Raw genomic sequence first — 26960 nt, 5'->3', positions numbered from 1 at the left:
GAGAGGGCTATGCAGAGTTGAGGAAGGGGGCAGAATGTGTGCAAATTATTTTGTAGCTGTACGGAACATTGGGAAGTTACTCTGCCATCTTAGACAGTGTGACTTTGTGGAAGCACTTGCATAGATTATCATCTAAGGTTGACACTGTAGCTTAGAAAGAGCTAATGACATTTGCCAATTAAGTTACCCATTAATTTAATTTAAAAAGGATTTAACAAGATTTAAAAAGGTAAAATATAGTCAGACACTGGACGTAGGGGGAGGGAAATAAATTAGCATTTGGAAGAAAGGAGGAAAAGAAATTAGAAGATCTATAAATAGATATGTTCTGTCAATTATTTGTAAGCAGGAGAGGAAAATATAATATAGGCATTAACCTAGGTTAAAGGTAAAGAAATCAAGAAAGAATGTACCGGAACTGAGCAATAAATACAGAAAATAGATTTTAAGGCAAGATTCATCAAAATAAACTGTGGGAAGATGATATGTTACTATGGGTTTTCTCCAGAAATGAAAGTGTATTTTCAAAAGTGGTAAGTAAATTAGTCAATGTGTTTGGGTTTATGAAATATAATACCTCATATATGGTAGGTGTTTATTAAATTCTTATGTGGCTGGTTGAAGCAGTAAGTCTTCTAAAATATAAATAGATTTTATTCTGCCTAATGCTATCAATACCAGCTGCTGAATAACAAAAAAATAACTCAAATAGATATTTCCTCTTTTTCAGTCTAAACTCTTGATTTCTGTGTTATAACTATCTCAATCATACTCTTGGGCACAGAATAGTGCCTTTGTGAATGAAACTTCTCCTTTAACCTTTCTTTTATGGTAAAATTATAACAGTTGGATATCTTAAAAATAAACGAGCAAAACTTATGCCTTAAAGCTGATCACGCTGAATGCAGGACATTTGAAACTAAAATTGCTCATGGAAACACAAGCATATACTTTATTACTTAATAGAAACTAGTGAATTTAATTCAATGGACTAGCTCCTTTAGGATAAACAATTGGTAGCTATTTGGATGAAAGATTACTCTTAATTGAATCTTTTAGTTTCGGCTTTTCTCTCATTTTAAGTTTATTAACATAGTGTCATTGTAGAGTACCTTTCAAGCTATAGAAGGAAGACTTCCCTGGGTCCATATCCCATAAGCCAGGATGTCTGATAAAGACTTATATTATGCAAATGTGTTTCCACCAAATATCTCCCGTATAGTACATAAAAGATGATAAAGGAAAAGGCATAGATTAGGGGTTCAGGGAAAATGGAAAAGAGGTCTCTTTCCAAGCCCTTTCTTCCAGTTACCCCTTCTCTCTTTCTATTGTCAGTGCAATGTAGAGATGCAGTGCTTTTTTGCACATATATTCAGACATGCAAATCACCTATCACTTTTTAATCAAAATAAAATATAAAAGATAAAGTGATATAATTAGAAGTCAGTATATACAGGGAGATTTTGATAGACTGTGGTAAGAGGCTATGGTGGAGCCATCTGTAAATTATCTGAAGTACTACTGTAGTTTGCTGAATGTAGATGTCAGTAGTAATTACTACTATTTTAAAATTTCACAAGAGAAGAGAGTCTATTTACAGAGTAGAAAGGGTGTTGCAATGAATTGCTTTTGGCTTCTTCTCTTTAGGGGGAAAAAACCATGCCAAATCTTCATCATTTTTTAAATTTACTGCCCCTTTATAGAGGCCCTTTGATGACTGAGAGCTTTAGATATCAGGCCATCTGCAGGTGGGGAGATGAGGCATTGTTCGTAAGTTTGTCATTTTGTGCTCCTCTTCTGGTTGCGTGGCAGGGTGAGTGAATATATTCAGGGAGAGTGCACCATATGCTTCCTTCCCTGTTGAGATGAGTACAAACTGCTCCCTTTGGGAAGTACATGAAATTCCTTAGGGCCATGGAAGGACTTTTAGGTAGACTGAGCTAGCAGTTCTGATGCTCCTTAAACGAGGGGAAACTAGCATTTGTTTTTTCCTAAGTTCATAGTAAACCTTTGAAAAATTCCATAAACAACATGCTAAAGGAAAAGGATAAACATAGCTGGAGAAGAAACTGGCATTCCTTCTGGATTTGTGCACCCTTAGAACCTAAGGGGTGAATTAAATAATTAAATAAAAGATGTTGTTTGAAAGTAAATGAAAGGGAGATACGAGAGCAAACTTAATGCTTCCCCGCCCCCCGGCCTTTTCAGCTTCCCTTTGCTACTGGTTGGATAAGGGATGTTGGAAGAGAGAATTGACTTAGGTTATTTATAAGAAACATCCTAAGAACTGCAGAAAGGCCATTGATTTTTAAATCTTTCAAATCTCATTAAATATTTTAGCTGGCATGCTAAAAAGAAAGTGGAAGAAATAGTAAAATTAAGAAAGTATATTAGAGAGAGTGGTTTTACTTTCTCTCTTGCTGCTACTTTTGATCCACAGTCCCTGACAGATCTTCCTTTGTAGTGCCTCACTGCTATTCCTGCTGTGTCTGTAGGGTGTTTTCACTCTTGTTTCACAGGCTTACTTTTTCTTTTGGATTACCTGGAGGGAAAAGTGTAGTATCTCTCCCTTGGCTTATCTTTATTTGGACCATATTATTTTATTTTCTCTCCTTATCAGGACTCTTAGCCTGAGGAAATATTGTCAGAAAACTTTCATATTCACTTGACAAATTAGAGATTTCAGTATCTTTCTTCCTCAAAAATCACCATATGGATGAAACAAATTCCAAAACTTAACTGACTGAAATAAAGTGAAGAAGAAATATAGTTGAGGCAACAGAGAGAGAGAGGTTTTGGCAAGAGATATGTTTACTTATTTAAAGAAGTTCCTACTATTTCTGCAGATTTTTTCTTCCTCACAGGATCCTCCTTCCTTGCCTGTTAATGCAATCTCCTTGCTCCTACTGCTTACAAAATTCTGCAACAACTTTCACCACCCTGTCTAACTCTCTGGTGGTTCTCAACCCTATACCAAATAATGCAACATGTGGAGACAGGATCAGGTACAAAGGGACAGTCTGTTCCTACTTGCACATCTTACACACTCTGATAGCCCATCCTTGCCCCCTCCCAAGGATTCATTAGCCCTATTGTTATTTTGGAAAACAGGAGAAAAAAATTAATACATCCTGCAAGTCTTCTATTCTTTGTTCTATCCTGCGAACTTCCTCCTTTATCTATTTCCTTATGCTTTTTAATATAGACTTTTTAAAAAAATTACTACTTTCTAACCCCTCTTCTGAACTTCAAAGTTAAAGTTTCTTTTCATGTAGTTTGAGGTCCTCTATTTCTTTCTTGTTTCCAGAACTCAGTCTAGGACTGTGTTCCATTTGTCCCACGTGTCCTTCCACTGTTCTCCCAAGTTATCCTTTACTTTCTCTGTTACCTCAGAACTTCCAGTACTGGTTTTTGAAACCCTATTACTGTGAAATCCCTGAATTTCCAGTTTTCTTGCCTGTCTGAAATGCCATTCCCTACATTTACCTCTTCGTTGTCTCTGCCGCTACTTCTCACTCAGACAGAGGATTCTCTATGGGAGATTGGAGGCAGATGATGACCATGAAATCAGTTGCGAGTGTCCTCATTAGCGTCTTCCTGGCATCCAAAACTCTAACTTCAAGTAGATAGAAACTCAAGTGCATTATGAGATGAACTATTATAGGCTTACTTAGGAATATTATAACTACCTAAAATGTTATTAAACAGAGAAATGCAATATGTCTTCTAAAAAGAGATTATAAGCTATCTTTTAGAACAAAGTTAATAAGAAACTACTAGTAGACGGTGAAGCCAAAAACAAAATGTAAATGATTGACATGATTATATTCTACATTACATATTGCATTTACTATTTCTATTGAAAAAATAGAATATGAAATGTAACACAAAGGAATATAAAAGAGATTTTGCTCCTATAGACATAAAAGAAAAAAAATTTGTTCTGTTTTGGAACAATGCATTTATCTCTACTTATAAGAGTATTATCTGTTTCACATGTTGTGATATCATTTTTAACAAAAAAGTGAAGCAATTATAATTGCAAATTGTAAATAAAACATTTATTCTAATCATCATTTAAACAGATAAGTATGCAATTTTGAGATACAATTCAATATAATAAGAACCGTACATTATGAAATACAAACGACATACACATCCTTGAGTAAAATCTGCATATTTTAAAATAGCATTTTAACCATTTATGATTGATATAATTTCTATTTATAATTAAATAGGCACTTTAAAATATCAACACTAGTAAAAGTGGCATAATCAAAGGGCCCTTCAGGTTGTCCTTCGAGGTAATCAAGTTGTAAAAATTTAAATTTGGAATAAAAATATCACCTAAGTTAATTTAACATGCATAACATGTCATGTACCCATTTACAGCATTTTACTGGAAACCATTATATGATTATGAATGGGTAAGCAACATAGAAAGGAATATATGATTAAGAATAAGATGCTTTATACAAAATGTGTATAATGACAACAGCATATTGAATCTAATTTTCATTTAAGTAGAGCGGAGAATTGGATGACTTTTATAACAACAATAATAAGGAATGACACATTTATATGTTCCTTGGCATGAGGCATCCTATTTCTTATATTAAATATTAATGATGAATGGTCATGTAACAGAGTATGAGATAGCATGGATGACTTCCTAGTAGTGGTAAACTCTTCCCTCTGAGAAACAAAGCCAGTGCTCAGTGGTTCCCCCTGCCCATCTCTTTGTTCCTGTCTCTATCTCTGTCTCACTCTATTATGGCAAGAAATGCTTCCCTTCTTGGCAACCAGGTTGCGATTTCCCAGTAGGTATTTAATCAGGCATTTGTCTACTCTTATAACCTTGGAATATTGAAGGTGGAAAGAGAGAGAATCTCCAGCATTCTTTTTTCCTTTTTTTTTTTTTTGGCTCAGTGCTAGGGTGGTATTACCACAACAATATGATAGGAACGCAGCATAGTCCGTACTCTCATGGAGCTTACGTTTAGTTAGTGAGACTTTAGGGACTTAAACAGGCAGCCTCAATGCAATATGGTAAATACCACAACAGAGAGAAGAATTGTGTGCTAGGGGAAGACATGTAAGAGGCATCTAACCCACGCTTGAAGGTGGGATTCAGGGGTCGGGTTTGGCTTCCCAGAGTTACAAAAGAAAAACCAAACAAAAATTATACAAAATAATTGAATTGTTCAAAAAGTAAAAGCAAGGAGTCATTCTGTCCCATCTCTCCATTTGTTTATGTACCTGTTTCTCTAGTTTCAACCTGTGCTACGGTTGAGTTCCGCTGTGCAGATGGGACTTGTATTCCAAGATCAGCACGATGCAACCAGAACATAGATTGTGCAGATGCTTCAGATGAAAAGAACTGCAGTAAGATATTCCGCTACCTTTCATCTGTTTATACTTGGGCACTTTTGGCATTGCATTGAACACTGTGCAAGATTTTACTGAACTTTGTCCAAAATTGTTATGTAATTAACCCCTGTTGTGTAGGATAATTACATATCTACTTCCTCAAATGAAGTTAACTTTTCTCATCTCTGTGACCTACATTGAAGGCTCATAATCTTTGCAAATGAGGTACTTTTTCATTTTTTTGTTTACCTTCTTCTAGATAACACAGACTGTACACATTTCTATAAACTTGGAGTGAAAACCACAGGGTTCATAAGATGTAATTCTACCTCACTGTGTGTTCTGCCAACCTGGATATGCGATGGGTCTAATGACTGTGGAGACTACTCAGATGAATTAAAGTGCCCAGGTAATACTAGATTTTAGAAAAACACAGGATTTGCCATGTAGATTTTGAGGCTACCTAGTTGTATAGAGTAAATTTGTTAATTTTCATTCTTAATATCAATTATTGACATTAAAATTTAAATGACACAGACTGAAATGTAATTAACCTGTTCTAAACATACCACTTGATCTTTTTAAGTGAGTTAAAAAATGATAAGAAACTGTCCTAAATTTGGATCAATTTTTAATGTTTAGTTTATTAATCCTTTCAGAACTGGTGATTAAGTCTTTCAAATCTGTAATTTATAATTCTTCAACAGAATTATTACATACCTAGAAATAACTTCATAAAAGAAGAGAAACAATGTTTCTTATGACTGGCTTTACTCAGTGTTATTGTATAGCAATGTTGTAATGCAGTTTACAAAATCCTTTGGTGTAGTAATTTGAGTAATAGTTATAATCATTGTTGAATCAAGTTAAGACAAGTTTATTTATATCTGACTGTTACCAATCTTTACACACATATGCCCTGAAAACTGTCATCTACATTCTTAGAAGAATGCCTTCCAGCAAAGTTCTTGACTGTTTCTTTCTATTTGAGGACATGAAAAAAAAAAAAAAATTATAAAAAGAACTATGTATAACTGGAAGTAGAGATTCCATATAGGACATTATTAAATTTTGTCTCATACTTGTTTGCCTGTCTCCACTCTGCTGCTACAGCCGTGTTTTTCATGTTTAGTTGATATGTAATATTTTTTAAGCTATTTTAAGAAATGATATTCATAAGTATTTTGCACAAAAGTTTATACACACACAATCTACTATGGAAATCTGATTTTTTAGTAGATGATACATTTATTATTTCTAAATTTGTGATGGTTCTTTTATCATGTATAAAATATAATTGTTTAAATTTTTATTTTACAGTCAGAGTGGACATGTGCAGGCTTATTACTTGGGTGTATTGCATGATGCTGAGGTTTGGGCTTGTATGGATCCTGTCACCCATTTAGTGAACATGGTACCCAATAGAAAATTTTTCAGCCATCTTCACTTTGTTGTGTACTCAATGTTTGGCTCCCACTTATAACTGGGAACATGTGGTATTTGGTTTTCTGTTCTTGCATTGATTTACTTAGGATAATGCTCTCGAGCTGCACTCATGTTACTGCAAAAGACATGATTTCACTTTTTTATGACTGTATAGTATTCTATGGTGTATGTGTACCATATATTCTTTATCAAGTCCACCGGTGATGGACATCTACATTAATTTAATATATTTGCTATTGTGGGTAGTGTTTCAATAAACATATGAATGCATGTATCTTTATTTTCCTTTGAGTATGTGATGAGATTGGGTTAAATCATAGTTCTACTTTTAGTTTTTGGGAAATCTCCAAACTACTTTTCACAGGGGTTGAACTAATTTACATTCCTATCAACCGTGTGTAAGTGTTTCTTTTTCTCCACAACCTAACCAACATCTTATTTTTTGACTTTTTAAACAAAAGGCATTCTGACTACTATGAGATGGTATCTCGTGGTTTTGATTTGCATTTCTCTCATGATTAGTGATGTTGAGCACTTTTTTATGTGTTCGTTGGACACTTTTATGTCTTCTTTTGAGAAGTGTCTGTTTGTATACTCGACCCCTTTTTAATGGGGTTATTTGTGTTTTTTATTTCTTATTGATTTATTTAAATTCCTTATAGATTCTGGATACTTGTTCTTTGCCAGATATATAGTTGGAAAATCTTTTCTCCCAGGGTACCTGTTTACTCTGTTGATAGTATTTTTGGTGTTGTGTAGAAGCTCTTCAGTTTAATGAAATCCCACTTGTCAATTTTTGTTTTTTTTTGCAATTGCTTTTGAGGACTTAGTCATAAATTCTTTTCCTAGGACTGTGTCCAGAAAAGTATTTCCTAGGATTTCTTCTAGTATTGTTATGGCTTGAGATCATACATTTAATTCTTCAAACTTCTTTGACTTACTTTTTGTATATGATAAGAGGTTGGAGGCCAATTTTGTTCTTTTGCCCATGGTAAGTGGGATTGTGTTTTTTCATTTAGCCCTCAGCTTGAACTTTATTGGTGTATAGTGATGCTACTGATTTTTATACATTAATTTTGCATCTTCACTAAACTTGATTATGAGATCTAGAGGCCTTTTTTGCAGAGTGTTTAGGTGTACATTTATGATGTCAGTGAAGAGAAATAGTTTGATTTCCTCTTTTTCTATTTGCATGCCTTTTATTTCTTTCTCTAGCCTGATTGCTCTGGCTAAGATTTCCTATACTATGTTGAAAAGCAGTGGTGAGAGTGAACATCCCTGTCTTGTTCCTGTTCTCAGATGGAATGACTCCAGCTTTTGCACCTTCAGTTTGAAGTTGGCTTTGGGTTTGTCACAGATGGCTCTTATTTTCTTTCCATGACTAGTTTGTCGAGGATTGTTATCATGAAGGGATATTGGATTTTATTGAATGTTTTTTCTGTGTCTATTGAGATGATCATGTGGGTTTTGTTCCTAATTCGGTTTATGTAGTGAATCATACTTATTGATTTGCCTATGTTGCACCAACCTGGAATCCCAGGAATAAAGCCTACTTGCCCATTGTGAATTCGATTTTTGATGTGTTGGTTTGGTGAATTTGGTTTGCTAGTAGTTTGTTGGAAGGGTTTTGTTCCTATGTTCATGAGGGATATTGATCTGTAGTTTTCCTGTGGTGGTTGTTGGGTCTTTGTTAGATTTTGTTATTAGGATGATCCTGATTTCATAGAATGAGTTAGGAGAAATCTCACCTCCTTAATTATCTGGAACAGTTTCAGCAGGATTGGTATCAGCTCTTCTTTGTACACCTGGTAGAACTTGGCTGTGAATGTATCTGTTCCAGGGCTTTTTTTTTTTATTTGTACATTTTTAACTTACTGATTCAGTTTTAAAACTAATTGATCTATTCATGTTTTCAATGTCTTCCTTGCTCAATTTTAGGAGATCGTGCCTTTCCAGAAATTTATTCATTTTCTCTAGATTTTATAGTATGTATGCAAGCAGGTGTTCACAATAGTTTCTAATGATATTTTGTGGGATCAGTTGTTATGTTGCCTTTGTCATTTCTGATTGTGATTATTTTAGTCTTCTCTCTTTTTTGTGTTAATCTAACAAGCGGTCAATCAACTTTGTCTATCCTTTAAAAGAACCAACATTTCATTTCATTGATCCTTGTGTAGTTTTTGGAGTCTCATTTTAATTTGTTCTGCTCTGATTTTAGTTTTTTTCTTCTGTTGACTTTGGGATTAGTTTTTGCTTTTCTTGGTTCCTTTAGGTGCAGTTAGATTGTTATTTGAGCTCTTTCTATTTTTTCGATGTAGACATTTAGTACTGAAACCTTCCTTTTAATACTACTTTTGCCACATCTCAGAGGTTTTGGTATATTGTGTCTCTGCTTTCATTTATTTCAAATAATCATTTATTATCTGCTTTAATTTCATTATTTAACCAAAATTCATTCGGAGCAAGTTTTAATTTCTATGTTGTATGGTTTTGAGTATTCCTCTGGTTATTGATTTCTATTTTTTTCTATTTTTATTTCACTGAGGCCTGAGAATTTTGTATTTTTTAAAAAATTAATGAGACTTGTTTTTTGACCACACATGTGGCTAACTTTAGAGTATGTTTTGCGTACAGATGAGAAGAATGTATATGCTACGGTCATCTGGAGTGTTCTGTGGATGTCTATTAGGTCCAATTGGTCAAGTGTTGAATTACAGTCAGAATTTGCTTGTTAGTTTTCTGCCCCATTGACCTAATGATGTCACTGGTGTATTGAATTCCGCTACTATTATTGTGTGGCTATCAAGTTGTTTTGTAGGTCTAGAAGTACTAGTTTTACAAATCTAGATGCTCTTCTTTATTTTTTTTTTCTGTCGTTTTAGACTCTGTTTTATCTGATATAAGAATAGCAAATACTGCTCTTTTTGGTTTTCCATTTGCATGATAGATCTTTCTTCACCCTTTTCTTTGAGCCTATGGGTGTCATTACATGTCAGATAGGTCTCTTGAAGATGGCAGAAGGATAGGTTTTGCTTTTTTATCCAGTTTACAACTCTATCTCTTTTAAGGCCATTTGCATTCAAGGTTAATATTGACATGTGAGATTTTGTTCTCGTTGTAGTGTTGTTAGCTAGGTGATTTTTAGTGTCATTTGTGTAGTTGCTTTATAGGGTTCATGGGCTGTGTGCTTATGTGTTCTTTTATGGTAGTATCATTCTTTCATTTCCATTCAAAGAATCCCCTTAAGGCTCTCTTCTAGTACTGATCTGGTGGTGATCTAGTCTTTTAACAATTGCTTGTCTGGGAAAGACTTTATTTCTCCTTTATTTATGGAGTTAGTTTGGTGGAATATAAAATTCTTAACTGGCATTTCTTTTCCTTAAGAATGCTAAACATAGGACCCCAATCTCTTCTGGGTATTAAGGTTTCTGCTGAGAAGTCGGTTGTTAGTCTGCTAGGTTTCACTTTATAGGTGATATGGCCCATTTTCATAGCTGCTTTCGAACTTCTTTTGTGTTGATTTTGGACAGCCCAATGACCATGTGCTGTGCCTTGGGGATGATTGTCTTGTTCAGTATCTTGCAGGAGATCTCTGGCTATCTTGAATATGTCTGTTGATTTCTCTAGCAAGATTGGGGATATTTTCATGAATTATACCATCAGATATGTTTTCTATGTTGTATACTTTCTCTTCGCTCTCATGAATCTCAATAGGTCATAGATTTTATCACTTTTCATGATCCTATATTTCTCAAAAGCTTTGTTCATTTTCTAAAATTTTTTTTCTTTATTTTTGAAAAAAAAAAATTAATTTGAAGGACCTGTCTCCCAGCTTTGGAATTCTTTCTTCTGCTTGGTCTAGTCTACTGTTAAGGCTTTCAGTTGTATTTGGAACTTCTGTAGTGATTTTTTTTAATTCTGAAAGTTCTGTTTAGTTCTTTCTTAATACTTCTATGTTGTCTTTCAAATCCTAATTTTTTTTTTCTGTTTTCTTTGTGTTAGATTTCAAACTTCTCTTGAGTTTTGTTGAGTATTCTTGCTATCCATATTCTAAATTCCAGAGCATTTGACTGTAGCTCACTGTAAGTCTTTCACATAAAAAAAGTTAATTATATAAAATATTTATAAGAAATATAGACACATTACTTTAGACTCATGAAACTGGCACCAAGATTCTTCCCTTTTTTCCTTTTTTAAAAAATTGTACTTTAAGTTCTAGGGTACATGTGCACAATGTGCAGGTTTGTTACATATGCATACATGTGTCATTTTGGTGTGCTGCACCCATCAGCTCGCCATCTACATTAGGCATTTCTCCTAATGCTATACCTCCCCCACCCCCAACTCCATGCCAGACCCCAGTGTGTGATGTTCCCCGCCCTGTGTCCAAGTGTTCTCATTGTTCAGTTCCCACCTATGAGTGAGAATATGTGGTGTTTGGTTTTCTGTCTTGCGATAGTTTGCTCAGGATGATGGTTTCCAGCTTTATCCATGTCCCTACAAAGAACGTGAATTCATCCTTTTCTATGGCTACATAGTATTCCATGGTGTATATGTGCCACATTTTCTTAATCCAGTCTATTATTGATGGACATTTGAGTTGATTCCAAATTTTTGCTATTGTGAATAGTGCCGCAATAAATATATGTGTGCATGTGTCTTTATAGCAGCATGATTTATAATCCTTTGGGTATATACCCAGCAATAGGATCATTGGGTCAAATTGTATTTCTAGTTCTAGAACCTTGAGAGATTGACACACTGTCTTCTGCAATGTTTGAACTAGCTTACACTCCCACCAACAGTGTGAAAGTGTTCCTATTTCTCCACATCCTTTCCAGCACCTGTTGTTTCCTGACTTTTTAATGATTGCCATTCTAACTAGTGTGAGATGGTATCTATCTCATTGTGGTTTTGATTTGCATTTCTCTGATGGCCAGTGATGACGAGCACTTTTTCATGTGTCTGTTGGCTGTATACATGTCTTCTTTTGAAAAGTGTCCATTCATATCCTTTGCCCACTTTTTGATGGGGTTGTTTGTTTTTTTCTTGTAAATTTGTTTGAGTTCTTTGTAGATTCTGGATATTAGACCTGCGTCAGATGGGTAGATTGCAAAAATTTTCTCCCATTCTGTAGGTTGCCTGTTCACTCCGATGGTAGTTTCTTTTGCTGTGCAGAAGCTCTTTAGTTTAATTAGATCCCATTTGTCTATTTTGTCTTTTGTTGCCATTGCTTTGGGTGTTTTAGTCATGAAGTCGTTGCCCATGCCTATGTCCTGAATGGTACTGCCAAGGATTTCTTCTAGGGTTTTTATGGTTTTAGGTCTAATATTTAAGTCTTTAATCCATCTTGAATTAATTTTTGTATAAGGTGTAAGGAAGGGATCCAGTTCCAGCTTTTTACATATGGCTAGCCTATTTTCCCAGAACCATTTATTAAATAAAGAATTCTTTCCCCATTTCTTGTTTTTGTTAGGTTTGTCAAAGATCGATGGTTGTAGATGTGTAGTTTTATTTCTGAGGCCTCTGTTCTGTTCCATTGGTCTAAATCTCTGTTTTGGTACCAGTACCATGCTGTTTTGGTTACTGTAAACTTTTAGTGTAGTTTGAATTCAGGTATTGTGATGCCTCCAGCTTTGTTCTTTTTGCTTAGGATTGTCTTGGCAATGTGGACTCTTTTTTAGTTCCATATGGACTTTAAAGTAGTTTTTTCCAATTCCGTGAAGAAAGTCATTGGTAGCTTGCTGGGGATGGCATTGAATCTATAAATTACCTTGAGCAATATAGCAGTTTTTACAATATTTATTCTTCCTATGAATGAGCATGGAATGTTCTTCCATTTGTTTGTGTCCATTTTTATTTCTGGTCAGGGCAGTAAGGCAAGAGAAAGAAATAAAGGGTATTCAATTAGGAAAAGAGGAAGTCAAATCGTCCCTGTTTGCAGATGATGTAAGTGTATATTTAGAAAATCCCATTGTCTCAGCCCAAAATCTCCTTAAGCTGATAAGCAACTTCAAGCGAAGTCTCAGGATACAAAATCAATGTTCAAAAATCACAAGCATTCTTATACACTGTTAACAGACAAACAGCCAAATCATGAGTGAACTCCCATTCACAATTGTTAAAAAGAGAATAAAATATCTAGGAATCCAACTTACAAGGGATATGAAGGACCTCTTCAAGGAGAACTACAAACCACTGCTCAGCGAAACTGGCGCCAAGATTCTTAATCTAATTTTCTGATTGCAACAACACATTCTTTACCTCAGTACGACTGTAGTTAATTTTGAAATTATCTTGAGGTCAGGGTATGATAGATATTAATTAAACTAATATTTTATTTTTCTTTGTTGTGATCTCCATCTCTTTCTAGTATTAATAAGTTATCTTAAAAATTAACTTTCAACACTAATTGAGAATAATAAATTTTTTATTGGGTAAGAAGGAAAGGGACCTGCATGCAGGCTTATAAGACAGGTGGACAGACAGGAAGCCAGCAATGGTCAGCCTAAATTCTTTAGGTTAGATCCAGGAAACATCCTAAGCACCCTAAAATGTTTTGGCTTAATGCTGAATTCACTAAAAAAAATGTATTTTCATTTTTAATTATATCTACAAAGTCGACATATAAAAAATAAAATGCATACAATTTTTGTTATCTTAAAATAGTCATAATGGACCATTACAGTGTGATTGGGATATATACACTAGGGTTTACTTCCTGCTTGGCTATAGATCAAACAGTCTAAAATCATGAAAACTTGAAGGAGCAATGGAACAGATAACACCCAATTAAAAGATAAATATAGGCTGAGTGCTGTGGCTCACACCTGTAATCCCAGCACTTTGGGAGGCCAAGGTGGGTAGATCATGAGATCAGAAGTTCAAGAGCAGCCTGACCAATATGGTAAAACCTCGTCTCTACTAAAAATACAAAAATTAGTTGAGAGTGGTGGCATGTGCCTGTAGTCTCAGTTACTCAGGAGTCTGAGGCAGGAGAATCACTTGAACCTGGGAGACGGAGTTTGCAGTGAGTCAAGATTGTGCCACTGCACTCCAATATGGGTGACAGAGTGGGACTCCATCTCAAAAGAAAAAAATAATTTTATATACAGTTACTTTTTTGTGATAATTCTGGAAGGTATAATAATTTTAGATTTGCCAGTGTAACTCGATTATTCTTCCTTAAAATAAAGAATAATTGTTTAAATACTGTTAAGGAATACTCCAAATAGAGGGCCATAGAAACACTAAATTCACACTTTTCCAGCAAAGATACACCAATGTATTATTATTTTGTGCTATGAACATGGAATTCAGAATATTTTTCACCCAAATATTATTCTTTGGCCTTAGGCTCACTCAATTTAAAGTCGTATATATATTTTTAGCTTTATTTTATGTTTATTAACTAAGTGCCACTCTGTTATAATTTAAACTGATTTTACATTACTGTACTTTTTCTGTTCTAGGACTCCATACTGGATTGGATTGGATTATCATGTCTCCTGGGTCTCTGTTCTGGGACGATTTCTCAGTCTTTCCTTTATTTTCATAACCTTGACGTTCTTTAGGAAAACATCTTAGCTCTTTTAAAGTTTACTTATTATTTGTCTCTTTCAGTTCAGGGAGTATTAATGTTTTATCTACCTATATTTCAGAAGTCTAAAATTAATTTGAATTGTTTGACATTACGTTTTATATTTTATCACAGTTCGAAACAAACACACATGTGAAGAAAATTATTTTAGTTGTCCTAGTGGAAGATGCATTTTGACTACCTGGATATGCGATGGTCAGCAAGATTGTGAGGATGGACTTGATGAATTCCACTGTGGTGAGACATTGTATTTAGCTTTAGTTTTGTTAACCTTACTATTACTTGTATGTTAGTATTCTCTTATATAGGGATTTTATCCAAAATATTGTCAGTCGATTTTAACTAATTTATGTTTTTATTAGATAATAAAAAATGGTAAATATTAAAAATGAAGACTAACACTCTTTGGTCCTAGACTTTTCTTTTAACCTTCTGTGTTTTTGTTGAATAATTACTTCCATCAGTTTATAATACAGGTGTAATAAAGTTATACCTTTTCTTAATTTATTACCTTTAGGTTGTACCTAATATATTTGCTTTCTGCTATAATATAAGGATTTGACACGCACTACTTATTATATTTCCCCCACCTATTATTGGCATCTGCATGGGGAATTGGGTCTAACACCCTGTGGACACCAAAACCCATGGATGCTCAAGTCCCTTATATAAAGCAGCTTAGTATTTTGCATATAACCTATGCACATCCTCCTGTACATTTTAAATAACCTCTTGATTACTTATAATGCCTAATGCAATGTAAATACTCTGTTAATTGTTGTTTCGTTGTATTGTTTTTGTTTGTATTATATTTTATTCTTGTATTGTTATTATTTAATTTTATTTTTTCAAATACTTCTGATCTGTGGTTTGTTGAATCCATGGATATTAACACACACATGTGGAGAGCTGACTGAATATTATTATACTGAAATTTTCTACTAATTACATGTATAACTTTCAATAATATACATAAACTTCTATTTCTTTAAACTTTTGCCTTTCATCTTCTACCTCCTAATTTCTGTGTGTGTACACTTTATTTCATGTTATGTTGTCAAACTAAGAAAGCATTTTTAAATTTATTTTCTAAAATGTATGGATTTTGTGATTTGCAAATCAAAGAAATTTCCAATAGGAAAGCAAGGTATATTATCACTATTTACATTTAGCACAAATAACATACACTGTGGTGAACAGATAGAGCAGAAAAAAGATTAAAAACAGATTTTCTGTGAAATGTCAAACTCTCCTAAAAGTAAATGTCATCGTGAAATGTGAAGGTGCATTTTGTTTGATTAAGATGCTGTATATCTTTACATTGGAGCCAGATTTTGAACAAGACTAGCAGAGAACTTCCAAAATACCATATGTGGATTCATAATTTCTGAACAGTGGCCGTTACATGATCCTATCTTCTTTAAGTTTATTTTTTCCAAACTTCAGTTTTCTAATGTTCTCTGTTTTACTGGTCATCTAATTAAGCATTTTAAGTGAAAATGCAAAGTTTTGCAACTGTTTGTGAAATCAAAAGCAAAATTGCTATTTTTACAAGAGTTTATCTTTTGAACACCTTAATTTGGAAGGATTTTACTTTTGAATATTTTCTAGTGATAAATATGCTGGGTAAAAGGGGAGGCTGGGAATGGAGGAAAGCAATAACAAAATTGGCTTTGGAAATAAATGGAGTATGTTGTTATTATAAAAACATAATCTAATAATAAAAAAGTCAGCAACTATGCCAGTTGATTTAAGTGTTATTAGTCAGGTATAACAAATTCAAGTGTTTCCAAGGAAGCAACACAAAAACATCAGCACAGTTGCTAGATTCAAAACTGTCAGTTTATCTTCAAGCTATAACCTCCTTAGTCACCCACTTTTAAAAACAAACCTATCTGCTGGTCAGTCCACCATATTGTTACCTTACTTAGGATTTAATTTTTTTTTGCCGGGTGCGGTGGCTCAAGCCTGTAATCCCAGCACTTTGGGAGGCCGAGACGGGCGGATCACGAGGTCAGGAGATCGAGACCATCCTGGCTAACACGGTGAAACCCCGTCTCTACTAAAAACTACAAAAAACTAGCCGGGCGAGGTGGTGGCGCCTGTAGTCCCAGCTACCCGGGAGGCTGAGGCAGGAGAATGGCGCGAACCCGGGAGGCGGAGCTTGCAGTGAGCTGAGATCTGGCCACAGCACTCCAGCCTGGGTGACAGAGCGAGACTCCGTCTCAAAAAAAAAAAAAAAAAAAAAAAAAGATTTAATTTTTTATCTTGGCTCAAATATAGATTTAAAGTTTAAAAGTATGACTAGACTACACCAGAAATATTTATTTTATATATGTACATCACACATTAAAAAAAAAAAAAGAAAACAGACAAATATACCTGGAGTAGAGTGACCAGTATTAGGACTATCTCGAAGGCAAGACTTGTAAGAATCACGTTGAAGAAATAATGGTTGTATAAACTGGAAACACAGGGGGAATATCCAAGCTGATGCCAAAATTTCATAGAATTATCATAGAGAAGAAGAATTTGGCTTCTTTTATTATAGGATGGTTGATTTTAGCAGAGTCTAAGAATGAATCTTCTCACTGTCGGATCTGTTGTAAGACGGTCTCAACCTAATTTTTTTTTTCCTTTTGTTTGTTTTCTAGATTCTTCTTGCTCTTGGAACCAATTTGCTTGTTCTGCACAAAAATGTATTTCTAAGCATTGGATTTGTGATGGAGAGGATGATTGTGGGGATGGATTAGATGAAAGTGATAGCATTTGTGGTGAGTTGTCTATTTTCTGTCCTCAATCAGTTTTTAAGCATTATATATGCTCTATCATTTTAGAGCATACACAAAATTTGCTAATTTATTAAAATTAACATACAAGTTATGTGTACATTTCTAGGTAGCTGTTTTTATTATTTTCATGACAATCCTTTATTCTATTTTTTATATATAAAGCTGTTTTTCAGTATTTGATATGTTTCCTTAATATTATCACAATAAATGTGTTTGTACATTTTGTGTAAAGTTTTCAGTGACTTCCTTGAAGCAAATATCAAAGACTGAGATTACAGGGTCAAATAATCAAACAATTTTTTTCATGATGCATCCTATATACCACTGTTACCCTCCAAAATTAGTATACTAATTTATACTGTCACCAGCCACACATGCTGTTTATGTGCATATGTTGTGTGTTATAGTCATCCTTATTGCTGAATTGTTTTAAATAAGAAGTGAAGGAAGATGGCTATTTTATATGATATTAAAATGCAGTTTAAAATGTAGCTTTATAGGATTAGAGGTATTAGTATCAAATATCTGTATTTACTATATGTCAATTATAAGGTCAGTATAATTGCTTTTTAATATTCACAAATATTTAACAAATAGTTAAATAGAATTATTCACTGAGTTTCCTAAGGGGTAAAAGAAGGAAACAAGCTAATCTTTAATTTTTTTTTTTCTAACCGGCTAAGAATTTCACTAATTTGTGTAGATGTCTTTTGGTTGTCTATGTAATCTATTTCTGCACATACATTCGTATCTGTAGATATATATTCTTTACTCATTACATCAGCCTTTGGTGGCAGCTGTTACCATCCTCTTTTAGGAAGAGAAGGACCCAAATCATAGAATAAGGTGTATGTATAGATTTTAGTGTATTTAACGCCTCTTTTAAATTTCAGGGTTTGTGGACTGCTATTTCTATCACAAACATGGAGAAAGGTAGTATTTTATAGTATTCAAGCTAAACTGAAGTTCTTTGTAAACAATATGAAATTGGAGATATTCTTGAAAGCAGGCGATTTATTTTCTTGTATTGAAGTCACTCAAAATCTACTTTTTACTTACACAACTGAAACAATCTACAGTTATGCCACAGACAAATAGAAAGATCACTATCAAAAAGCTATGAATGAAAAAAAGTCAGTAGCCAATTAGATGTCTGACAGTCTGTTTCTCTTTGCTATTATTTTTAAAAATAATTTTAATAAAAGAATTACCTATTTACAATAGGATGAGCAAGGTTTCAATCTCTAAAATTATCTTACCTTTGACTTTTGTTAACCTCTGCACTAAATGGCCCCATTGATAACACTGTACTTTCTGAATGGACACAATATTATAGGGGCAAAAATCTCTAAAGTCGTGTAGAGATTAGTTCTCTCACATCTGCATTTGCAGGCTGTGTAATCACAGACCGCTTCGTTTTATTCCTTATTTTGATGATTCCTTACCTATTAATTGGATACAAAAAGATTTATCCCTATATAACTATATACCTAGTATGATCATCTAACATAACCAATGCACACTGTATTTATGAGGTTTTTCTGATTTTATTTCTCCTGCCTCATTTCTTTGTCAAAGTATTGTCAGTGTCCTAATAATGTTTTTTTATTAAAGACTAATAAGAAAATGGACATGTTTACCTGTAATCAAAATACTGAGCTAATTTGCTTTAATTATGAGCTGTATTTTATGTACTAACTACCAAGCTTGAGACACATAAAGAAAATGCTGCTTTAGACCAATCATCTGTCAATGAACTGAACTTCATATTTTCGAACAGGAAAATAATGTTATAAATAATTTATCTCACTTGTTTTCAACCTTTGGAGTACAAAAGATCCTTCTCAGAAGTGTATTAAAAATGTAGTTTCCCAATTTCCAATTCAAAATATTCTGATGCAGGATGTAAACACATTCTTTATTGATATGCATAGAGTGATTCTGATCTGGAATATTGAGGGTCCATTGTGAAAACCATGGTCTAGTTTATTTCCATCTTTTGAAAGATGAAAAAAGAGAAACTCACAGAAATTAATAAATTTGCCTGAGGTCACTCAGATAGTTAACTATGACAGAGGTATGAGCAGAATTCAGATTCTGAAATATTAAATAGGATAGTGACTCTTATCAATCAAATATTATCCGAGTGGGTGTGCAAGATGGATCTAGTGGAATTTATCAATGTGTCTTTCTTCTCCCTAGGGATTCTTTTCCCTGAGGAAGGCAATATGTCTCCAGATGGCAGTGGCAACTATGAAATAAAGTCATGAATTTTTTCTTTGGTCCATTTTCTTCCCAATTGACTATGATATTTTGGCATGTTCTTAACACAAAATCTGTTGAATACTGTCAAGGGAGCCAGAAAATTAGCTACAAAGAGCCTTACGCCATTTTATAGCTGGAGTATCTTGGTAATTATCCAGTCATACCCATCATTTTAAAGATAGGGTAATTCAGACACTAGTCTTCACCAAGGTCATACAGAATTAGATTTCTCCACTGCCATATAAGGACTCTTTCTATCAGACTGCCTTGAGAACAAATTAAAGTGATAATATGGCAGTAGACAAGAAATTTTACATTTATCAAAACTTCCTTAAGAGAAAAAAATGCAGTTACAAAAATCTCAAGCTAAAAAGTAAAAATGTTATACAAAGCATTGAATTGAGAATATAATAGTAAAAAGGACACTTTATGTTTTCATGGCAAGCTTAAAAAGGATAGATAAGGAGCAATAATATAAAAATATTTTCTGTGGAAAGAGAATTTTATTACAGAAAATACTAAAGACATACTAGTTAGCAAACAAAATCATTTTTAAATGAAAGTACCTTTATTTAATAGATTATTTTCTAACTTCTTCCAGTATTATATAACATGTTAAACTTCATTCTATTAAATAGATCCTCAATTAAATAAGCAAATCTAGATTAGTGGGGGATTTGTCAACATTCACTCTTCATCCTTTCCTTCAGGCTAAGGTATATGTCAAGAACAGGTATGTTTATGTTGCAAAAGACTCCTCGAGGATTGTATGGTGATACCTCACTGCTTACCATATTGAAAACATTACCTCAAAAAGAATTTTCTGCTCCTAACAACTCTGGCTGAAAAGTAAGAGGATAAATGATAATCCAATTAAAACACATTGGCTGCTGCTTTCAATTGTTAGAAACAAATATTTTTCATCTAGTCACTTATATTTCCTTCCTGGAGATAATATATTATTTTCAGCATTTCAGAAAGTTTCTTTTTTAGCGTCTATTCTGGGTAACTTTGGGTCATAAGAAAGTAAAATTTTAAAAAAAGAGAGATTTAGGATTCACTCAGGTACTTTTACAAACAAACGGAACATTCAAAACATTCATTGTATATAACTGCACAGGGACTAGGAAAACATTAGGAGAGAGGGTCATTGACATATGGCTACCCTATGATCATAAGTGGAAGGAAAGAGGAACCTTTTGTACTTCAGAGTCCAAATCAACAAGCATTTTTTGAAAGACATTATCATGCAAATAAAGAAACATTGCGATGATAGAGCAAAGGTATTATTATTCATGAAATAATACCTTTATGTATAATCAAATTATTATGCATGAAAAAATGGAATGTGCATACATTTTTTCTTTTGGTACTACAGGATGGAGAGTAATGGTAACGACATGAGTGGTCAAAAGATGGTACTTAGGACTCAGCGGGTTCTGGACTCCCAGTGCAGCATGGGGAATCATGTGAAACTTGTGACTTTCTTTTTTTTTTTTCTTCTTTCTTTTTTTTTTTGAGACGGAGTCTCGCGCTGCCGCTCTGGCTGGAGTGCAGTGGCTGGATCTCAGCTCACTGCAAGCTCCGCCTCTCGGGTTCGCGCCATTCTCCTGCCTCAGCCTCCCGAGTAGCTGGGACTACAGGCGCCCGCCACCGCGCCCGGCTAGTTTTTTGTATTTTTTAGTAGAGACGGGGTTTCACCGTGTTAGCCAGGATGGTCTCGATCTCCCGACCTCGTGATCCGCCCGTCTCGGCCTCCCAAAGTGCCAGGATTACAGGCTTGAGCCACCGTGCCCGGCCGACTTTCTGCAAGCTTTTCAACTTCTCCAAGCCTTGGTTTTCTTTTCTGTAAAAAACATACTAATAATAGTTCTATGGGTTGGGCTTATTGTGTGGATTAAATGAGTTAATATGTTAAGTGCTTAGCACATATTAAGCAATAAAAATGGCATTATTTCAATTACTATTATTTTTCTAGTTTCAGTCCTTTAGAAATGTTATCTCAGTGTATTCACAATTCTATGATATTTCTATGCTTTGCCACATTTTACAAGGATAAAATACATTATTTTCTACCATGTAGCTTTAAGAAATATAACACTATAGCTAGGAAATAATACCTTCTTAGATAAAAATGTATAGACGACGACAGGGGAAGAATGATGTTTAATGATTCCCAATAACTACTATCGCCTCCTTATAAGCAACATTCTTCTGCTTCCCCCCTTACTACAGAAAATGTAAATGGTAGACATTTTCCAGTGGACACAGAGTGGTCTTAATGGCATTATGTTTTTGCGTTTCAGGTGCTGTAACCTGTGCTGCTGACATGTTCAGCTGCCAGGGCTCTCATGCCTGCGTGCCCCGACATTGGCTTTGTGATGGTGAAAGGGACTGTCCAAACGGAAGCGATGAGCTTTCCACAGCAGGCTGCGGTATGAACACTGGCCAGGGCTGCATGTCAAAGAAAACTGCTACAGAATCCTTGGTCATTTGTTTTTGTAGTATTTGCCGTAGCACATTTCCCATTGCTTTCCCAATTCCTGGGCCCGTAGGTAGTACTGGACTTAATCAGGTGGGATGTTGTTATCACAGTAGTTCTGCAACCTCTTTAACTACCGTTCAATGTTTCAAACATGTGCAGTCGGGTTACCCATTTTAAAACCATTTTGATAAACACAGACTTATCATTTCACTTCTCAGCTAATGTAACTGCACTTTATGTGTACGAGTACAGTAGGTTTGGTACTTTTTCTTTTGCGTCATCCACCACCATCCCTCCTGAAGGCTTTTAGATTGTCTATTATAGAAACTCTGGGAATGACTTCTCTGATCCTAAATAGCTACTGATCAGGAGGTCAGTAAACACCTATTAGTCCTATGGATAGGGTATTAACCCTTGGGTCGTGTAAAAATAGTATGGATATAGTTGAATGAAGCTGAGGGATCAGAGGAGCACCTTCGGAGGTCAGACAATTTACTAAGTTTCTGACTCTAAGTCACCTCAGGAAATTTTCAGGGTATTACTCAACAGTAAACTTTTAGATGAATTCCTTTGCATAATCAGGAGGATGAAGGGACTGAATACATGAATGCAAATCCCAAGGTCACATAGGGGATCTGTTGGGCTGAGCAATTTGTCAGAAATAATGCTGCGAACTCCACTTGTTAAAATGAATTCCGCCAGTCATCTCTCCAATGGCTTGCCTTCACATCTTTTGTATTTGAAGCCATAACGTAAGAGAGAGAGAGAGTGTGTGTGTGTGCGCGCGTGCGCGTGTGCATGGGTGTGCACGTGTACATGAGGAATAAAGCAGAAAAGAAAAAAGAAAACTTCAAGGCAGACCTATTTGCACAGAACTCATACTATTGTTGTAGAATAATTCACTTTGATCTTGAAACTGATATGTGTGTCTGTAAAGGTCAATGGGGCCACTGAGGGCTACATAATAAAGGATTATGCATCAATTCAGGGATCTAGATGGTCCCAGTATGCTGTTGCTATTGTAGCAAGTTAACACTCTGGGAGGCATATTAACACTTTTGGACCACATGGGTACTATTAAGTAAATTATGTTAAAGTGCAGCAAATTGTACTCAAGTGATCTGAAAGTGTTAATGCCAAATAAGTCACTGTTGCTCAGTGTTTTAAAGATTAATTCATGTATTGGAATTGGTGTAATTCACCTGAGTTATCCAAGCTGGCATACAGTTCAAAGTTAAGAGGAGTTAGTAAAATCAGAGTTTTACTCTGATTATAACAGGCAGTTGTTTACGCTACTTCTCTGTGGCTTCTACACAGCTTTAAAAAACTCTTTGTTTTTTTTTTTTTTTTTTTTTTTTGGGGGGGTCTCGCTCTGTCACCCAGGCTGGAGTGCTGTGGCCGGATCTCAGCTCACTGCAAGCTCCGCCTCCCGGGTTCACGCCATTCTCCTGCCTCAGCCTCCCGGGTAGCTGGGACTACAGGCGCCCGCCACCTCGCCCGGCTAGTTTTTTGTATTTTTAGTAGAGACGGGGTTTCACTGTGTTAGCCAGGATGGTCTCGATCTCCTGACCTCGTGATCCGCCCGTCTCGGCCTCCCAAAGTGCTGGGATTACAGGCTTGAGCCACCACGCCCTGCCTCCAAAAACTCTTTGTTAAAAGTAAATTATGCCTGATTACATTTTAAAAACCCTTACGTTTTACCTACACTATGTCAATAATTTCTGAGATAAAGGGAGAGATTTATTGGTTCATGGAGACTGGGATGGTCTGGGGAGAGGGGGCTACAGGCAATGGGAAAGAATATTGACAATACCTGTATCTTAAGTGTTAAAGTGATGTATATAAAATATACTATTCCAATCACAAAGAAATATTATGTAAAATATCCTACTAATACGTAAAATGCCTCATGGAATGATTTCAAGAAAAAGTGATGATATTATCTGAGTCCTGAGGGACAAATAAGGAGAAAGGTGTTTCATGGGGAGAAAAGTGCTTATTAAGACATGGAATGGAGAAATGGAAGACACCTAAGTTTTTCAAGTACCCATGTTACATATCAATTATTGTAATTGTTGCTGTTATTTGCATTATTGAATTCCCACAATATTGTAGTGAACTGTTTTGAAGAATCTGCCAAAAATAATCATTATATAAATAGGAGTTTAAAGAGCACCTAGACATTTATTAAATACTTAAAATGAGCCAAATCTGCTTCACATACGTTATCTATTCCTTATAAGAAATTTATCAGATACATTTTTTATCCCTATTAAACAGATAAAGAAACAAATGCACCAAGAAGGTAAATTGCTTCCTTAAGAATACAAATATAAGTGCCACAGCCACTTTCTGTAAAACCTTCCTCTTTCCAGCATTCTACAATAGCATATAGCAGATTACTGCTATTTGCAATACCCCAAACCTTGAGTCCTGCATAGCATTTACCTTTTAAATATAAGCAAAGATTACTGAAAATATTTGAATGAGCCTTGCAAACCTCTTATGATTCTATGCATGTGGTATTAATTTTTTCTTTTCTGCAGTAGTTATGTTCTTTTGAAGTTTTGCTGAAATTTTATTGATCACTTGGATCAACCATTTTTCCCACTTGTTGGAACATTGCTTTCATGGATCAATATTCCTAAAGGGTCAATATTCCATTTCATTTGTGTGGTACTTACGGTGGGGCTGATGACATCAAAGATCTTACCTTTACCTAATTCAACACCGTACTCTGGAAGTTATCAAAAAGTTTTATTTTATTTTTTTAAAGACAGTAACATTCTAAACCTTCTTAGTTTTCTTTACACTTCCTTTATGAACATTAATATTGTTCTTTGCACGTCTATTTTTCACAAGGTAGCAACATTGTTATTACTTTACCAGCATTACTGTAGGCATAAGTTAAAAAAAAAAAAGGCCAGAATATTATTAGCTGAGATATTTTTTCAAACATATGAACATTTGAATTCATCCTTCACCAAATTTAAAATCGCTACATGGCTTGAATTCAGGGTCACTCTGGAATAGTTGAATTCGTGAATACTAAATCCTTGAATTATGTGCATTTATATTCAGACATTCTAATATAAATACATATGCAATTATTAGCTCATCTGATGTATTGAATATTATGCAAAGTTTTCTTTTTCTCAGTAACTATGAGTTATTGGATATGATTTTACATATTCCCCAAGCTCCTAATATGGGAGAAGATAAAATATGTGCTAATCTGACTTTATTTTTTGTGATGTCTTTCTTAGCTCCCAATAATACATGTGATGAAAATGCTTTCATGTGCCATAACAAAGTATGCATTCCCAAGCAATTTGTTTGTGACCATGATGATGACTGTGGAGATGGCTCTGATGAGTCACCACATTGTGGTAAGTATGTCTAAAACTTCATGAAAGAGATTCCTAGGCTAAGAGTCTTTCAAAAGTAGTATGTAAATAAATAACTAAAGCAGCAAACAAACACATTTCTTAGTGTCATCAAGAGCCAGTGAATTCAGTAATACAAAATCACAGCACCTATAACTTATTTAAGCTCTAGTATAATACATTTATTTGGAAATCATACCTGTTTGCAGTATATTTGCATCAGTATATTGGAAAATGTTTATAAAAATGTCTTTGGGCCAGGTGTGGTGGCTCATGCCTGTAGTCCTAGCCCTTTGGGAGGCTGAGGCAGGTGGATCACCTGAGGTCAGGAGTTCAAGACCAGCCTGGCCAACATGGTGAAACACCATCTCTACTAAAAATACGAAAATTACTTGGGCATGGTGGCGCTAGCCTATAATCCCAGCTACTCCAAAGGCTGAGGCAGAATTGCTTGTACCCAGGAAGTGGTGGTCACAGTGAGCCGAGATTATGCCACTGCACTCTAGCCTGGGTGACAGAGTGAGACTCTATCTCAAAATAAATACATTAAAAAAAAAATCTTTAGTTTAATATATTTTGAAATACTTGAAATCTGAAGACAGTATATCGCTGGCTTGTTCAGTTGTATAGCCAAATTAAATATTTGAGTAAAAAAAGAATATAATTCAGAATTATCAGGAAAACCAGATACTTAATATTTTCTACCCTTTATCTTTTGATGTATTCAATGATTTGATAAAATTTAATGTTATTATCTTGAAATGTATATTGCCTTTATATATATTTTTCTACATGTTATATATAATATCTATACAACATATAACTTTAATGATAACATCAATATATTAAAAATGCTCGGTTGAAGTTGAACTCTAATGTGAACATAATGTTTTTGTAAAATATTTGAATGCATAGACATGAATAAATGTATGTAATGAAAAGCTGTGAACTTTATATATGCTCATAGAAGGCAACAGATTTAGTGCCTTCGTTTTTCCTCCCTGTGCAGTGTCTATAGCCTTGGCCTTTGATATGAACCTCACTGAAATTAGTGGGTATCAGTTTTTATGATTATTTCAGCATGAAGTCATACATTTGATGTGATATTTTTAAGGCTACATCATAACACAAGCTATAAATCTGAAGCAGAGTTATATCCAATTGAATACCTCCCCTCTGCTAGACATTATATTTGGTTGATCCAGAGGTGAATGAGACAGAGAGGCCCCACTTGGAAAAGTCACAGATAAATGGAAAAAACAGAAATTCAATGTAGTACCATAACATATTATGTCAAATAGAAATGAGAATCACAATGAGATCAGAGCTGAGAAGAATCGTTCTTGAGGGAGGCACTAAAGAATAGAAGCTGGGAATGTTAGTAAGAGGAAATCCTATATAATGCTAGAGAGCCTGGTGTGGTGGTTAATAACATGAACCCCAGAGCTGGAGAGCCTGGGCTCTAGTCCTGGATCTTCCACTTCACAGCCATGTTACCTTAAAAAGGTCACTTCACTTCCCTAGGCCTCAGTTTTCCATCCGTAAAATGTGCTTAATAACAAGGCTTAAATGTTAGGACTGTTCAGAGAATTAAATGAATTTATATATACTATATA

The 26960-nt window shown here is 34.7% G+C and overlaps 1 protein-coding gene across 1 annotated transcript in view; it reads left to right on the top strand.

Moving 5' to 3' along the window:
• LRP1B (low density lipoprotein receptor-related protein 1B) overlaps positions 1-26960 on the top strand; it is a 1318888-nt gene that overhangs the window by 999574 nt on the left and 292354 nt on the right. Inside the window, exons 47-52 of the mRNA XM_011935709.1 lie at positions 5272-5385; positions 5630-5779; positions 14531-14653; positions 17071-17190; positions 21780-21908; positions 25225-25347. Coding sequence (XP_011791099.1) covers positions 5272-5385; positions 5630-5779; positions 14531-14653; positions 17071-17190; positions 21780-21908; positions 25225-25347 — 759 coding nt within the window. The remainder of the gene's footprint in view (positions 1-5271; positions 5386-5629; positions 5780-14530; positions 14654-17070; positions 17191-21779; positions 21909-25224; positions 25348-26960) is intronic.

This window comes from Colobus angolensis, unplaced genomic scaffold (assembly GCF_000951035.1).
Source record: "Colobus angolensis palliatus isolate OR3802 unplaced genomic scaffold, Cang.pa_1.0 Scaffold147, whole genome shotgun sequence".
Lineage (NCBI taxonomy): Eukaryota > Metazoa > Chordata > Mammalia > Primates > Cercopithecidae > Colobus > Colobus angolensis.
This window is presented reverse-complemented; position numbering and strand designations above follow the sequence as displayed.